The 17,277-nt window shown below is 40.9% G+C and overlaps 1 protein-coding gene across 5 annotated transcripts; it reads right to left on the bottom strand.

Moving 5' to 3' along the window:
• Window positions 1-3,881: 3,881 nt before the first annotated feature.
• Window positions 3,882-16,153, bottom strand: SIAH1 (siah E3 ubiquitin protein ligase 1). Of its 5 annotated transcripts, none has more exons than XM_087971485.1 (2): window positions 16,028-16,153; window positions 3,882-5,437 (listed from the first exon to the last, which is right to left on the bottom strand). In XM_087971485.1, exon 2 carries the CDS (start codon window positions 5,433-5,435, stop codon window positions 4,587-4,589), a length of 849 nt encoding a protein of 282 aa, XP_087827611.1. In that variant the 5' UTR covers window positions 5,436-5,437; window positions 16,028-16,153; the 3' UTR covers window positions 3,882-4,586. The 5 variants fall into 5 exon arrangements, with proteins under 5 accessions (XP_087827611.1, XP_087827613.1, XP_026531749.2 ...); XM_087971487.1 differs by having other exon boundaries at window positions 16,024-16,146; XM_026675964.2 differs by having other exon boundaries at window positions 15,693-16,133.
• Window positions 16,154-17,277: the final 1,124 nt, after the last annotated feature.

Genomic DNA, 17,277 nt, shown 5'->3' with positions numbered 1-17,277 from the left:
AGAGTAGTTCTTCCTGCTCTAACAGTGGCCTGATCAACAAATTTCCACCTCCCTTTAATCCTGCAGTGCAAATCTCTTGGGAATTTTATATCCTCCCACTGTCACAGCTAAGGAATGCAACCTTTTGTCCTCCTACTATAGCCAGTCTGATGACATCTGAGAAAATCTGAAAATACATCTTGGGCTGTGCTGGAACAGGAAGCTCAGCAACTTATCTTTCCACAACATTTTCCTTGTGAAAGGAAGTGACTTGGGAAACATGTTGAAGGGGAACGCTGGGAGGGTTGGGGGCCGTTTTCCCCCCTCCCAACTGCACAGTAACGCTTCCTTGGCAAATATAGGCAATCCTCGATTTACGACTACAATTGAGCCCAGAATTTCTGCCAGGCTGAGACACTGGTTTGAATGAGTTTTGTTTTAAGGCCTTTCTTGCCACAGTTGTTAAGTGAATCACTGCAATTGTTAAGTTAGTAACCCAGTTGGTTAAGTGAATCTGGCTTCCCCATTGACTGGGCTTGCAACTGTCATAAATATGAGTCTGTTGGCAAGCATCTGAATTTCGTTTATGTGTTCCGTGCAGATGCTGCAATGGTCACGTGATTTCACGCCAACTGAAATAATTGCCCCAAGGTAACCAACATATGATCGAATGGGAGAGAGTATTGGCATCCTCGTGGAGAAAAAGTTGCAGAGTACTGATATATTGAGGTGTGAAGACGATGAGCTTGTCAGCTGCAAAACTGATAACCTAGGTTCGAGACCCGAGCTCCATGCAACGGGGTGAGCTCCTGTTCCTCGCTCCAGCTCCTGCCCACCTAGCAGTTTGAAAGCATGCAAATGCAAGTAGATAAATAGGTACCATTGCAATGGGAAAATAACAGCATTCTGTGCGCCTCAGTGTATAGTCATGCCAGCCACAAAATGTCTTTGAATGACTTTCTTGGCTAAGAAACAGATGAGCACCACTCCCTAGAGTCAGATATGACTAGACAGAGGAACCTTTACTTTTACACTTATATACTAGAATATTCTTTATTGGCCGAGTGTGATTAGACACACATGGAATTTGTTTCTGGTGCATAAGCTCTCAAGTGTACATACAAACAACAAATATACCAATAGATGGTAACAGGAAAGATGAGAAGGATAATAGTAATACATGCCTACTACACGGGTAAATATCCATGTAGGTTTCTGTTCACTGGGTCTTATCTGTGAAAAATAAAGTTGTGTGGAAAGAAGAGGGCCTTTGTTCAGAAAGGCTTCATTTCGGATCTCACTGATGTGTTGGTTATACTTGCATACTAGATGAACCTATAGCAACTTCTTTTTAACCAAGGGTTACGAGTTTGAAGGTAGGTGATGCCACCAAGGTAAGCAAGTTTTTTTTTTTAATAGCAATCTCTGGGAATTCACAGAGTACATTGAGATGTAGATACAGATTAACAGAGTTGGAAGGGGCCTTTTAAGTCATCTAGTCCAGCCCCCCACCCAAGCAGGAGACCCTACACCATTTCTGACAAATGGCAGTCCAGTCTCTTCTTGAAAGTCTCAAGGGATGAAGCTCCCACAACTTCCGAGGGCAACTTCTGTTCCATTGGTTGATTTTTCTCACTATCAGAAAGTTTCTCCTTATTTCCAGGTAAATCTTTCCTTGTTCAGTTTCCTTGTCTGGCCTTCGGGTGCCTTGGAGAATAGTTTGACCCCTTACTCTCTGTGGCAGCTCTTCAAATATTGGAAGTCTGCTATCATGGCTCCCCTGGTCCTTCTCTTCCCTAGACTAGCCAGGCTTAGTTCCTGCAACCAATATGTATAGCATGCGAAAGGGCAGAATAATAAATATATATACTTTGTCAAGACTGGCAGAAGAGTTCAATAGCTTTGTTAAGTATTGTTGCTATAGCCAGCACAGTTGGCTGTACTGTACTGTACAAGGTGGGTTCCTAAGTATCATCTGAAAAAACCTCAGCTAAATTTTTGGGCACACATCCAGCTGCCCTTTCACTGCTTCCCTGAGAGAATTGCTGACTCAAAGAACGACTTAAATAAGCTTGTGAAATCATCCCGGCCTTGCAGTACTTCTTTCAAAGATTGACCATTTTCCTCCAGGGAGAGAAAGATGCACCCTAGGAGAGCATTCAGCGGGCATCTACAAAATGCGTACGGCAGCTTTGTTCTACTTGGTGCAGTTTCATGAATTAAAGGGGGAACTTCTCAAAATCGAATGATGCAAAAATCATTCAGGAACGCCTCACTTGTCCATGCCTTGCATCTCATTAAGCAAAAGGCTTAATTGCAAGCCTACATGAACTTAAAATGCAGCTGTTTCCTTTGAAGTCAAAACTGATTAGTACACTGTCAAATATCATGAAGCCGATGAAGTCTATGCAACTTATGTACCTGGAGCACATGCCATCCCTGGCAGCCAAGGCATGACATGCACTGCAAACAAAAACTTTCCATAACTATGTTATGTCCAGGTGTATCCAGACATTCCTAATAAAGTAGAAGCTTTACATGCCTTGCTAATCTCTGTCCAGTAGCCTAAATCTCGACCTGGTAGTTCTTGACTTATAACTGGCCACTTAACTATCAAAGTTAAGATGGACTTGAAAAAAGTTACTTAATGATCCGACTTCTAAGTTACAATTGCTGCCCCCTGCCCCCACCCCCACGGCTATGTGATTGTATTTTGGGTGCTTGGCAACTGGCTCACATTTACAACCAGTTGCAACATCTTAGGATAGTGATGATTGCATTTTTCCTACTTTCTGGCAAAAAAAAAAAATGTCCATTGGAACCATTTGATTTACTTAATGGCCACAGTTAACTCACTTAGGAACCATTATAAAAATGGTTGTGAAATCGAGACCACAGTCCCATGGTGACCCGAGTTATGACCAAAATTCCAGACTCAATTGTGGTTATAAGTCGAGGGCTACTGTGAACAGCACTTTTCCCATTCACTCCTTGCTTCCTCAAATCTCGTTTGCTGTTAAAAGAATCATTGATGACGATTACTTTAGTCATCTGAAAAAAAAATTAATACTAGATAACTTTTAAAAACAAGGCATTGGTGCAATATGTGCTAACATGCCTGGCTTCTAGGAACAAATACAAAATGTGTGAGATAATCACGCCTCACATTTCTCCTGGATGTTCCCATCTATAAATGGCCCAAAGGAAGTTAGGCAGATAAGCATTCACAGAATAGCCTGCTGGAAGAAGATCCTTGCCACAAAAGGATCCTGCAGCAGGACCCTAGCATTAAAGGGTGAAACTGCAAGGAATAATTCCATTTTAGTTTGCTTTCATTCCATTATTGCCAAAATGTAAAACAACAGAACAGCCAACATCACTTTTAAGATATTTCAGTTTGCCAGAAATTCTTTTAATGACAAATTTTTTAAAAAGACCAAAACAGCTTATTTCAACTGTCTCCTTTAAACAAATGGCCTATATTTATAGTTATAAATACTGTAAACTATGTTTTCTTGTATTCCACAATTAATACAAGAATGACCTCAAAATGTTTCAAGATCTCTCAAATTCTTTTGAAAATGGGCCCAAACTTCCCACTAACTTAAAATAAATTAGAACATTATTAAACAACATACTTAAAATTAAGTTTGAAATCAAAATGCAATGAGATCTACAATCTAAAAGAACCCTTTTTGGAATTTGTCTAATGGTGTCTCTATTCTTCAAGTTGTATGTACCATTCTTCGCAGCAACACAGCACCCCAAAAACATTACCAATGTATGTCTACCTTTAGCCATAAGAAATTTTGCTGTGTATCAGAAGATGATACCTCTAAGCTATTTCAAAAGGTCCCCTTCCAAAAAGCAAAAAGGAAACAGAAAAACAAAATAAAACTTAATCACAGGAAAGAAAAATCATTTATTTAATGAAAAACTAGAAGTTAATAAAAATTAGCAAATACACAGAAAATTTATACAAGAACAGCAGCAATACTATGTAGTGATTTGGGAAGAGAAAAAAGAAAGCAAGGGAGAAAAGGAAGGAACAGGAGAAACAGCGGTCAAACCCCAGGCCAGTTTGACCGCTGTGCATGGCTTGTCAGTCAAAAGAAACACAAATGAAAACACAAAACAGTATCCTTTTCAAAAGTACAATTACTCTACAAAGAAGTTTAGAATTATTTTACAGCACTTTTCATAGAATCAATTCTTAATACAAAAGGATGCCCATTTGGGTTTGTATATATATATATAATATAATTTTTATATATATACATTATATATATATATATATATATATATATATATATATATATATATATATATATATATATATATATATATATATATAATTTTTTTCTCAGTGGTTTAATGCTGACTCATTTAAATATATTAGTGTTATTACATGCAACTGTTACCTGCACCTGAACAGTCCTCCCATTAATTTGCCTTCATTTACGCTAGCCTCTCCCTCCCAATAGTTCACACCTAGCAGTCAGATATTTACCACAGTTTCTGTGAAACTTGAATGCAGCGGATTTGGATTGAGGTGATGATGATTATTATTTTTTAGACACTGGCCCTAAAAATGTCAGATTGGGGTTTCAGCACATTGAAATTGTCACATTAATACCTAAGTTGCCGTTCTCTGCAAACAGCTGTGCAATGCTGGTATCGAAGACTAAGCAGTCACTATTCATAATGGCGGTTGCGATCCCCTCGTGGATCGATCGCGGGGTTGCTTCCCAAGTCAATCGCCGCCTGTGACCGTTCAGCTCGAGGCGGTAAGCAAAATTTTCCGCTTGCTTCCGCGTGCCTATCAACTGTACGATTGCAAAGAACTGCTGGTGGCCATCGTATTTCTCCTGTTTCTCCAGTACTAACATGAAGTGAAAGCCAAAGCAAGACTGCATCATAACCCAGTCGACAGCTCCAGGGAGATTAATGTCCGTAGCGAGGAAAACAATATCTTCTCCCTGTAGCGTTGTTATGGATTTATGTTGGTGCATGAGGTGTGGCATGACAGCATCCAGAGAGCCTTGCCACTTACAAGAGGCCCCAGGGCACGGACAAGAGTAAGGCCTGAATTCACAAAGCTCTTCGTGGTCAGCTTTCTCGGTATGCGGCAAGGTGATCTCGCAGCCGGAGGAGGCGTATTTACAAGGAAACAGTACGGAGTTGGCAACTTTTTCCATAGCCAAATTCCGAATGGAACCCAACGGTCCTCGGCAGGTCGGACAACAGGTGAGCTTGGGGCGGCAATTACTACAAACGAGGTGCCCGCTTTGGCACTGGAGGATAGGTGGCAGCACATAGTCAAAGCAGACGGGGCACTCAAAGAGGCTGGCCAAGTCATTGTTGGAAGCGGTGGTGCCCGTCAAGGCCGGTACCCTTTGGGACGGTGTGCACTTGGAGGTACCTGTTGGAAGTGCTGTGGCAGTCTGACGACTCATTTCTGCAAGAAACAAACAAAACAAAAACCAAAGTGAGTTCCTTTTAACTAGCAACAATCATCTCAAACTTTTATATTTTGTGGGGAGAAAGATCAAATGCAACTATGGGCTGATCCACAGAGCCTTCAGTGCAACCAGTTCTCACAGTGGCTTTCAGATGTTGATAAAGAGAACAATAAAGGCTATATACCTCTCTGAACAGCTGGTATTTAGATGTGCACAGTCCCTAAAATGCCCTATAGTTACTTACTGCTAAAATAGTTACCTTCTATAGGCAGGTCTCAAATCTGTTCTGAAGGTGCCTCTAAAAGATAGTAAGGTTTTGATAATAGCAACAGGTTTTACCTGAAATGGAATCACTATGGGAGCATTTTCCTCATTTTTGTCCTTCCAGCATTGCTATTAAATAAACAATATTTTAAAAGAGTGCTCATTTAAATACCAACTCTAGTAAGTTGATTTAGAACACTTTTCTCTCTTTTTTTTAAAGCAAACCTGCATTTTAGCCCAAATATCTATGAAGTTTACAAACTGGTAAATTAAGATATCAATGAGTAACTGAAAAATTATTTTGTATGGCAAAATGTTCATTATGATATGCTTGATTAACAGGATCTGTACGTATTCCTGGAACTGGAAATATCAAGAAAATGTCCAGAGGTTCCAAAGTTAGATAGAACCGCAACAACATAGCCAAAACTCTTCTGCCAAACCATAAACAAAATCTAGCAGTCTTTGAAAATTTCACTTGTTTTCTGGCATCTTTTTCAGAGAAATTCTCTACTGACAGGAACTGCCCGTTGCTGGCAAAGTAATCAAGCTCGGTCAGGATTTTCCAACATCTCCAAATTAGCTGCTAGTTAAAAATAAAAAGGTTTCCTGAGTAGCTATGTGCTGTTGAAGAAACCTACTTCTGGATTCACTGGGAACCTTTCCCAAGACACCCTGGGTGATAATTAGCTATTCTGCCAGGCCACTTGCAATGCAAAAACTGCCATCAGCTTAGTGACAAAACACCTAGGAGGTAAGCGATGGCATTATGCCCAGGAGGAATGGCAGCACCCTTAGCCAACATTTCTGCTTTGTGGGGATTTAAACAAAAGATGGAAAAGCAGGCTCTTCCTAAACACGTGGGACCAAAATATCAATATTTTGAAGGTGCCACATTCCACCAACTTGACAGTTTACGTTTTGTTTTTCATACTAATCGGAACATTTTCATCAAATATTTTCCCTGGCCATCTGGCTACATGTTTTGCGTGGCTGAAATGCTATTAAATACCTATATCTAAATATAGCTAACCTCAGTGGGCTGCGAACAGTCTCCCTATGCATGCCAGGAAGCATCTGCAAAACCCAAAAAAGTTCTGTATGGTGAAGCCAATTAATGGGGTAGAGGATTCAGTAGTTAAAAGTATTCAAATTAAAACAATGTCCCAATTTACTTGGCAGCAAGTTCCTCTGAAAGAAACACGATTAAAGCAAAAGTACTGCCAAATTTCAGCTGCTGTAATTAAAAAGGTAAGGGCAGCATGTAGCATGGTGGGATAGCATTTCTCCTTTTTGTTAAAAGAGAGGAAATGCCTCTTCTGCCTATGAACTCTAAATAAATTTCCTCCAGAACTGTTTATGACCAAAGAAGACATTCCTTAAATCAAATATATTATAATGAGGGAATGGGCAAACATGTATTTGGTTGTCCTGTTGTGTAAAGCACGCACACCCCAAAAGATGGGCATTACACACACATAACAGCCACACTCAACCAGGCCACATATTTCATAATACACAATCCTGTAAAGTGATTTAGAAATCGCATTGCTACACCCTTTAATCAGACAGCAAGTGCTTCCAACTACTTTTATCAGGTTTATCAAAGCTCAGCCCTACTTATTTCGTACGCTAAGGGATTAATCATTTGGGTTTTACACTTGCTGTGAAACAATTCCCACACTGTTTATAAGAGGAGGAGTATTCACTAGTTCTAGAATCCATCTGAAGAATACTGATTCTTGAAAAGTAAGAAAGGGACCCCATTCTCATACACATTTTCTATATCTATGATGAGAGGAGCATACTCTAGAAAAGTCTTCGAACTAGATTCTTTGCCCATTACAATTAGTTCATTTGGATGGCCTCATGGAACAATAGTATATAAAATTGTAATTTTTAGTAAACTTATTGGTATAAATGCTTTACAGGCTGTTTTACTGAGCTTGCTTAAAATAACTTGGTAACTTTCCATACTACCAATCATCTGCCAGAAGAGAAAGCCTTCATGTGATGAAATCGTTAATCCGGTTGGATGAAACTGATCACCATTGTAGTAATCTAGATGGACAGGACAAGTTTCTATTTATTCATTTAGCTTCTTTCCGCCACATCTAGAACTTTCTCCACTTTCATCCTTGTAGTATCTTATGAAGGACAGGTTGTGAGTTTTCATGGCTGAGTGTGGACATGAATCTAATCCTGAGTCATAGACCAACACCCTAACCAGTATGTTGACTCTTAATTTAAACTGAACTGGCTTTACCAAAAACATGTTTTGCAAACTTAAATATCTAGCTTGTTTCAAATGATATTTCATTTCTAGAACTACAAAATCTGGGCTTGTTATTAAAGTACTAAATTCTTATTTGACCTATTTAAAAACTAATTTTCCAATTCTTTAAGTATAATTGTGCTCATGTTAGTTGCTAAGTACTGGCTGATCCACTATTGTAGGTCTCATGCTTTACTATAAAATGTTTTTAAAGCACTTCTGTGTTCAAAGCAGTATAATTCCAGGTATAAATTACTATCAAATAGTTATATGAAGTCATGCATGAAAAAGGATCTGAGATTCCAATTACTGTCCCTTACTGCCTTCATCTACAGGCCAGATTTAATATCACATAATATCAATTAAAGTATTAGCAAACGCAAATTGCCAGTTATTAACAGCTGGAAGTATTCCCCATTTCCCCTACCCCATCTTTAAATCTTCAAAAACAAACTATATCAATATCGGATGGAAATATATGCAAAAGCCTGCTCTGCTGGGAGTAGAGAACTGAAACTAATCTTTATCCAGCAAGAGAATTAGCCAGTGACTCACCACTTTTAAGTGTTTTGTATACTTTCTCAATATACAAATGACAGGGTGTGGATGAATGTGGGATCCTGCCTCATTATCATGGAGCGTGTCAGATCATGCCCAACTGTAAAACAGATCTCCAATGTTACACAATGTAAGTAGATCTGTTTTCTGACCACATCAATACTTTACTTGCTACCTGTACTAAAAATCACTATTTTTCATCAGTCAGCAATCATGTGACAATACAATTTACTTGTTGAGATGCCAAAATTCTATCTTGCACAGTATTTTTAGGGCTTCTGCTCTAACAGAAAGGGGATCCTGCTCTATTTTGGTATTAGAAAAAAAAAATCAAGTACAATTACAATTAAAATCAAGTACAATTAGACAACAATGAGCGAACTCTTCACGATTTTTAGCCACATAAAAGATGATGATTTTTAATTGGCTCAATAATTGGAAAGACCTCACAAATTCAAATACAAATTGCCAAATTATATATCTTTGGATTATCGTATCAGGGCATGCCAAATTCCAAATTGAAGCAATTACTTAATAACGTATTGCAAACGTTACATAGTGATTCCTCTGGTTCTTTGTCACATTTCAGACATATAGTAAATTTTGAGCTAAAACAAAACATTAGCAATTATTCCATTCCCATTTAAAGCACGTGAAGATTTTGTTTGTGATACAGTATGTGGTTCTGCTACTTACAAGAAGGATTAATTCAACTAAATTGCCATCTGCTGAAAACTTACAGGTGTTTCTCACATTTCTTTAAAACAAACAAGTGAAATGCCTGTGAAATGCCAGGGCCACACAACTCTTGAATATGAGATGCCAAAACAACCCCAGTTTAGAAATGTGCTACCTTTTCTTTTGTTGCTTTTATTTCCTGGCAGACATGTATAAAGGATTCCTTTCCAGGCATACAAAAAACTGAAGGTGGATTTCCCCGTCATCAGGAGTAAAACAGCTCATTGCGTTTCTCCATAGAAACAAAAACAATCCACAACAGAGGCCCCTCCTGGAAATTCCTAGGCTTGCAGACAACCAGCGCAAACACAATACCCAGAAGGGGGCACACATCCATGAAAGGCAAGCCGTTTCCTGAACATGGCCAGGGCGTGGAAAACCAACGTTTTCTTTTTCAGTAAAGTTTCCAAAGTAATCCTGAGCGTAAAACCAACTGGGGAAAAGAAGGGTGGGGAGGAAAGCAAAGGTGAGGAGAGTCACGGAACTGCAAATCCGGCCAGTCTCCAGTTAGATCCACTTTGATCAGAAAAGCTTCTTAGGATGGTTCCTGCATTGTCACTTCCATCACCCAGCCTTTTTGTAATGTTGAGTGATCTCCAGAGTCAAGAGCCAGCAACGGCACGAATCCAAACGCAGCAGCAGCTCCTCCAGAATTCAGCCCAGCGCCTTCTGCAGCAAAGCCACTGGCTGCTGAAGGAACCCGGAGTCTGCTATTCTTCGGCTCCTCGTATACACATCGGGGAGGGAGCCACAGAATAGAGGCGGTGCCTCACCTCAGCCTAGGGAAGGAAGAGGCAGGCTGGCCGGCCAGCCTCACATGACCAGCTGGACTCTGCATGCAGTCAACTAATGCAGGCATCCATCAAAGCAGAGCCTGCTTAATGCAGGAAAAGAAAGGCTGGGGAAAAGGAGCACTGGGCCCTTCCCCAACCGCAGCCAGGCTAGGAGAGGAGCTCAAGGCAAAGTGCAAACTGCAGCCCTGCACTCCTCCCTCCCCTCCGAGGACCAGACTGTCTCCCAACAAGCAGCTGGTGAGTTTAATTAGTGGCCCTCCTGCAAAGATGGTTTAATGTGGAGCAGAAAGAGCAGCAAGGCCAGCAGACTTCCAAGAAACCAATGAGGCTCTTTATCCAGCAGCCAGGCTGTTTGTTACCTTCTCCTTCCCCATACACAGTCCTAGAAAGGTCCAGCAGGGGAAGACTATCTGGGTTTGGAAGCTAAGCATGATCAGACCTGATTAATACTTGGAAGGGAGACCACCAGGAAATCCCAGGGGAGTGGTAAATCTCTTGTAGAGGGAGGAAACTGCATAGCTCTTTCCAGATAAGCTCGATTCACTAAATTATAATATGGACATTATTTTAGAATAAACAATCCCTTTTATGATTAGTAAGACGACTAGTTCTCTCCATGTTCCACATATCAAAATGTGCCCACAGGCTGACAGCTACAGAAGAGTCCCTGCCATACCTGGAAATGCCAAGAATGGAACACAAGGTATTTTACACAGGCTAAGGAAACTTCCCATGAAAACTGCTGTTTATATTGAGGTGTATTTAAAACACACATGCAAGCCTGAAAGAAGCGAGCAATAATGTCTACTGGGGCCATGAAATGAAGACAAACAAGCCAAATCTCAGTATATCAACTTAAATTCCAGGATTCTTTAATATAAAGGAGAGCAGAGAACAACACATTCTGCAGTTCAATGCAGGCAGACAAAAGGAGATGCAGACCCCTGCCCTTTGAAAGCCCCAGTAGCTCTCCAAGGATGTCCCCAAAAGTTTTTAAATGCTAATGTAACATAAAGAAATTAATAAATACATTACAGAATTACTAGTAACCATATTTAATTTTACTTTGGTCTATGTGAGATCAAAACAAATCTGGTTTTTCTCTCGGCCCTGTCACTTTTAGTATGCAGCCTTCCAAAAAATGTTTGTTCCTCTGATGGACTGAATGCCAGGAATAGCACCAGATACAACACGACTTATCTGATGACGCATGAAGCAAACAGCTGCAAATTCCTAGGGTTCCTATAACTTTAAACCTAAAGGTATAAGCATCTGTATTAATAGTGTGTATGGATTTAGGTAATTAAACAATTTTAAATGGTTAAAAGGTATCAACTAAACCTTTAAAAATAGCACTGTGAGACTAGGAGATGGGGTGATAGACTGAAAATACATTTCTGTTTGGAAGGCCATTTCAGGCTGTGTAACAGTAGGTACTATGTGCACAGTAGGCTCCAGAAAACCACCTAATAGGAAGGTCATTGCATGGCAATGGGGTCCAAAAAATTTCATCTCTTTTAAACCTACATTCTTTTCTGTGTCAGGCCAGCTCCAAAACTTCATTCGCATTTCCTGCCTTTATCCCCTGTTTTGAGGAAGTCTTGTGTGATGATGGGTCATGGAGACATTTTCAGGGCTTTTGAGGTTTTGCCTGAAAAAATACCCTTCTGTAAAGTGCCCTGTAGTAATACTATGTTGGAAAATTCCATGGGGGTTTCACATATCAAAATGTGACAACTACTTGTTCTTGTCAAAGGAAAAATGTTACCATTATTAAGCACTTTATCTAAAATTTATTTATTACTAAACAAATTCACACACTTATATGGTTAACTAAGATAGGGTTTGGTTAGTGTGTGAATGGGACACTTAGAAAATATCAGTGCAGTAATTTAAATTAAAAATCTGAAAAGTCATTGAAGAAAAAACAAGGCAAGTCACTTTCTTGTTATCAAGAAAATCAATACAAGTCACCAGAAATCTAGTTCAATTGAAAGGGAAACATCACTTACAAAGACTGAAAAGTAATGTTAGAGTTTTCTTGAATCCTCTCTCTCTACAAATATCGCATACACTTTAGTGTATAAAGTGATACACATGTATAAATTAAATAAGAAACTTGGAATTAACTATTAGGCATTCATGACAATAGATATTGCACCATTCACATACATCTGTAACACAAACCCACTAACATTTTTCTTTCAATTTCACATAGAAAAGCTGTGAGGGACTTCCAGGTTCATTTCCTGGTGGTCTGCCATCCAGTACTAATGATGCTTCAGCCACATTTGTTACCCATGTAGGCTATAAATAAATGCATTTCAACGCTAGTGAAATCCTCCCTTAAAAAGATACTTCAGAATAGAATTGACTTGAAATACATACAAACTATTCTAGCAGGCTACAAAATGTAAGAGCTTGGTCACAATAAAACTTATCACATAATAGGTAGTGTGTGGACTCAGGTTGAAGAACTAGTAACCATTTCTTAAGTCCAAAATGCTTGTGGTCAACATCCATCCCAATTTTAGGGCACTTTTCCTCAAGCTGATGCTTTACATCCAATAGTAGGATGTCAAATGTAATACCTAAGTGTATACCTAATACTCTAGTATACCTAATACTCTACGGGTTTTTTTGGGTGGTGGAGCAGTTTGCATTTCCATTAACTATAAAAAGAGTCATGTACACTCAATTTTGCTTCAGTGTAGCATTATCTTCCTCGAATCTTGGAAAGCTCTATGAGTTTGAAATGAACTTTCTGTGATGTTCATTATCTTCTTACAAACTAATCAGGAGCCTCAAAGTTATTTGTATTTGGTCTGCAGTTTATATGTGTGTATTTCTGAAGATCCTATGTGAATTAATGTTAAAGCAAATTCAATACAGGTTTCAATGAGGAATGGACTTGTCTTCAACTGAGTTAGAATGTGTCTTTTTCTTTCTTTCAGTAAGTTATTACTTATATCCAAAAAAGAAATGAGCTATCTTTATATACAATTAACATCAGAAATCAATGTTTGGTGCAATTGATCAGGATTTTTAAATTTAAAAATGAAAAATTAATTTCAATGCAGTATGTATCCAATAGCTTGTTCTTAAAAGTCTGGTCCTGAAAAATTGCAGTACTCCTGCAGTATCTTTCACCTGTCAAAATAGTTTGACTCCATTAGGACAACACTACTTTCACTTTTACAAGCATCGATATGTTTTAATATAGACTGACAAAACAGATAAAAATTAGAAAATAAGAGCACAACAAACTCAGACAGGTGATCACTATTACCAACCACTCCATAAATCTGTTCCAAAAGAAACATTTTCATATGATTCAAATATTATTTCCAGTTATAAACATAAAACAAAAACATGTATTCAATCTTTCAAAGCATAAACACAAGTTTTGAATTGAACAACAGTTACTTTGCTCATCAATCTTATACCTACTATCAGTAGTTAAAATAGAAAATGTGCCCATACATTCCATTGATTCCGCAATAGTGAAGGATGCTGCTAACTTTAAAAGTGATGGCCAAGATCCAAATTATTTAAGTATCTTGCACAGCCCAAGGGATAGCTGAACTTCTATTTTACACACGCAAGTCCCCTGTCCCTCTCTTTGACATTTAAAAACCTGTTTTTGGAGGGGAAGAAATGGAAAGTTTTCTAGGTTTCCCCACCTTCAGTTTCAGTACCTGTGGCACTTGCCAAATTTTTCCCAATGCAATGTTAGCCCTGAATTGTTTCTTCTCTACAAAGATAAACAAAATACACTTGTACACGTACATAAAGCAACATACAGCAACATATGGATAGGCATCGCATCATGCAAGAATAGAAGTGAACTAAGGTAGAAAGAGAGAAAGGAGATCTCTGGTAAGACAATTAGGGATGAGAACAACTTGCAAAGATCCACCAAAGCTTATAATCAGAGCTACAGTCCCAAGTACCCTAATGTGGGAGAAAACTCTATTCAACCCAGTGGGATTGACTTCCAAATAATCAGTCTACCCAGTCAAACTGAGCTTCTGACCTCACTCCACTAAAGCAAAAGCACCCAGTGCGATTTACCCTGAAGCCCAAATGCAGAACTGCCATCCAGCAAAGGGCAGCTGTTTTTTTTTAATGGCCCCAGAAAAAGAGAAGCAATGAAGCTTCCCATGGCCCTTTTCCTCTCTCTCTCTCTCTGCCTTCATAAATCGTCCAGAGAGGAAACCCCTGGATTGAAAATGCAGGTTTTCTAAAGTCAGGAATGAGAGGAGGAAAGTTGTATTAATCCCCATCCTCCCCATTCCTAATTTCATTTCTTTAGGATAAGGATGAAAACCTCCCAAAGAAAGGAAAAGAAAAGAAAAGAAAAAAGAAAAGAAAAAAGAAAAGGGAAGGGAAAGGAAGGGAAGGGAAAGGAAAGGGCATCTTTGTTATTCTCAGCTACAATACTAAGAGAAAAGGAGAGAAGAGAAATGAGAGAGATAGTGGATGGATGAGTAGGTAGATAAAAGGATGAATGGAGGTAGGTAGGTAAGTAGATAGATAAGAGATAGACAGAAGATAGAAGGTTGATGATAGACAGACAGACAGAAGTTAGATGAGGGGGGGCAGGCGGATGGATGGATAGGTAGATGAATAGAGATAGAAAAACATGAATAGAGAGATAGATAATATACAAAGGGGGGGGAGAGAGGTGGAGAGAGGGGGGCAGGCAGGCAGGTGGATGGATAGATGAATAGAGAGATAGAAAAATAGATGAATAGACAGATAGATAATACACAAACAGGGAGGGAGGGAGAGGCAGGCAGGCTGATGGATGGATGGATAGATAAAGCTGTGGATGGATGGAGATAGATAGATAATTTACTGTAGATAGATGCTATAGACAGACAGTACAGATAGTAAAGATGCAGAAGGTACTGTAGGTAAAGTAACAGAGGACTCGGGAGGGTCCTTGGAGGTCTTCTAGTCCAACCCCTTCCCTTCTGGAGATCAGCTGGAAGAGAAAAGTGCCTCTATGCCCACAAAGTCAACACATTTGAGCTTCCGCTTCTCCGCCTCACACACAAAAAAAAAAGGCCGGCCTGTTTGCAAAGCGCGTTAACTATAAAAACGGGTGATGTATATTGTGGGGGGGGGGGGGGGCTGTATAGGTTTCTCCTGAGGGTGGACTAGAAGACCTCCAAGGTCCCTTCCAGCTCTATTCTGATGGACTGAGGGACTTCCGACCCTTCCCCCTCCGCAGGAGGAAGGGAGGGAGGAAGGGCGCGAGCGAGCCCGTGTCTCAGCCTCGCCTCAGCCGCCTTCTTACCCGCCCCACCCCCGCCACCGGAGCGGCTCCTTTTGTTCGGCGGCCTGGTCCCTCCTCCTCCTCCTCCCGCCCGCTCCGGGCTCCCCTGAGGCAAAGGCCCATCCGCCGAGAGAAAGAGAGAGAGAGAGAGAGAGGCCCAGGTAGCGGCCCGGGCGCCTCCGCTTGGCCAGGCCCGGCTGGCGTTGTTTCCCCCCCCCCCTCAGAACAGGCCCGCCCGCGCCGCTAGGCCACGGCGTTGAGGGGAACGCCGCAATCGAGGCCAGGCCCCGGTCGGGTCTCGAGGAAGCCGGCGCGGAGGCCCCGGCTTCCTTCCTCACCTGTGGGCGCTGGGCTGGGCTGGGCTGGGCTGAGCCGCGGCCTGGCTCGCACCCGGAGAGTCCGCGAGGATCGAGCGGGCGTCGTTGAGGGCGACGAACAGGAGGAGGAGGAGGAGGAGGAGGAGGAGAAAAGGAGGCGCGGGAGGGAGGCAGCAAACACACAAACAAAAAAAAAGGGGAGGGAGGGAGGGAGAGGTGGGGAGGCGGGCGGGCCGGCCGGCGTGGCTCCTCAAGCGTTGGGGGTGCGCGCGGGCGCAGCGAACCAACCGGCCGATTGCGAAAAAGGAGAAAAGAGGAAAAAACAAACAAACAAACAAACAAAAAAGGAGACCGACCGAACGAGGCGCGCTCTCTCTCTCTTTTCTCTCTCTCTCTCCCCGAAGCGCGGCCGAGGCGGGAGGGGGCGCACGAGGAAAAGCTCTCCGGCGGCTGCGCGCGCACCCGCCTCGCGGGCGCTTGCTCTTCCCGAAGGCTGCTGTCCCCGTCGCTTCCTTCCCCCCCCCGCCTCCCTTCACCTGGCGCGCAGGCGCACTCGGGCACGGCTGAGCTGGAGAGCGGGAGGGAGGGAAGGAAGAGGCTTGGTTAGGGTCGGAGTTCGCCCTTGCGAAAAAAAAAACACCTTGGTTTATTGGGTCTGCCAAAACCAGCAGCAGGATGCCCAGAGGAAGAAAAAAAAAAGTTTAAAAATGGCACAAATTGCAATATATAAACATACATACATATACATACACACACATACAGAGAGAGAGAGAGAGATAACAGATACTCAGAGTTGGAAGGGATCTTGTAGGTCATCTAGTCCAACCCCCTGTCCAAGCAGGAGACCCTATATCAAGGGTCTTCAAAGTCGGCAAGTTTAAGACTTGTGGACTTCAACTCCCAGAATTCCTGAGCTAACATGACTGGAGGAGGAATTCTGGGAGTTGAAGTCCACAAGTCTTAAAGCTGTCAAGTTGGAAGACCCCTGTCCTACCCCATTTCTGACAGATGGGAGTCCAATCTCTTCTTGAAAGTTTCAAGTGATGGCACTCCCACATATACATATATACACAGAGCCACTCATAATGTTTGCAGGAAGCATCCCTCCTATACAAAATAAAGTCTTATTTCTGTTTTTAGTATTGCACATCTTCATGTGCATATTAAATTGCTACATTTTTTGAGCAGTCTTAGCATTTTCAATATTAAAGTTAAACAGTATTAAAAAATTATATTTACTGCTGTTCGGCAGCCACTTCAATTTTTTTTTTTTTTTTGGCCTGGGAAAACAGATTGATAATAAGAATTCTTTATTGGCCAAATGTGATTGGACACACAAGGAATTTGTCTTCGGTTCATAAACTCTCAGTGTACATAAAAACATTCATCAAGAATCATAAGATACATAAAGATACATACAAAATACATTCATCAAGAATCGCAAGATGCAACACTTAGTGATAGATAGGATACTAAATAAGCGAATAAAATCATACTAGGAAATAAATAAAACAATATAAATCGTAAAGTTACAAGCAACAAGGTTATAGCCATCAATAGAAGGAGATAGGTAATAGAAAGGATGAGAAGAATAGTAATACAGTCC

This window comes from Notechis scutatus, chromosome 9 (genome assembly GCF_049901735.1).
Source record: "Notechis scutatus isolate UNSWTSFEM ecotype Mainland chromosome 9, rNotScu1.2, whole genome shotgun sequence".
NCBI lineage: Eukaryota > Metazoa > Chordata > Lepidosauria > Squamata > Elapidae > Notechis > Notechis scutatus.
The sequence above is the reverse complement of the archived record's forward strand: the minus strand, read 5'-3'. Positions and strand labels throughout refer to the sequence as shown.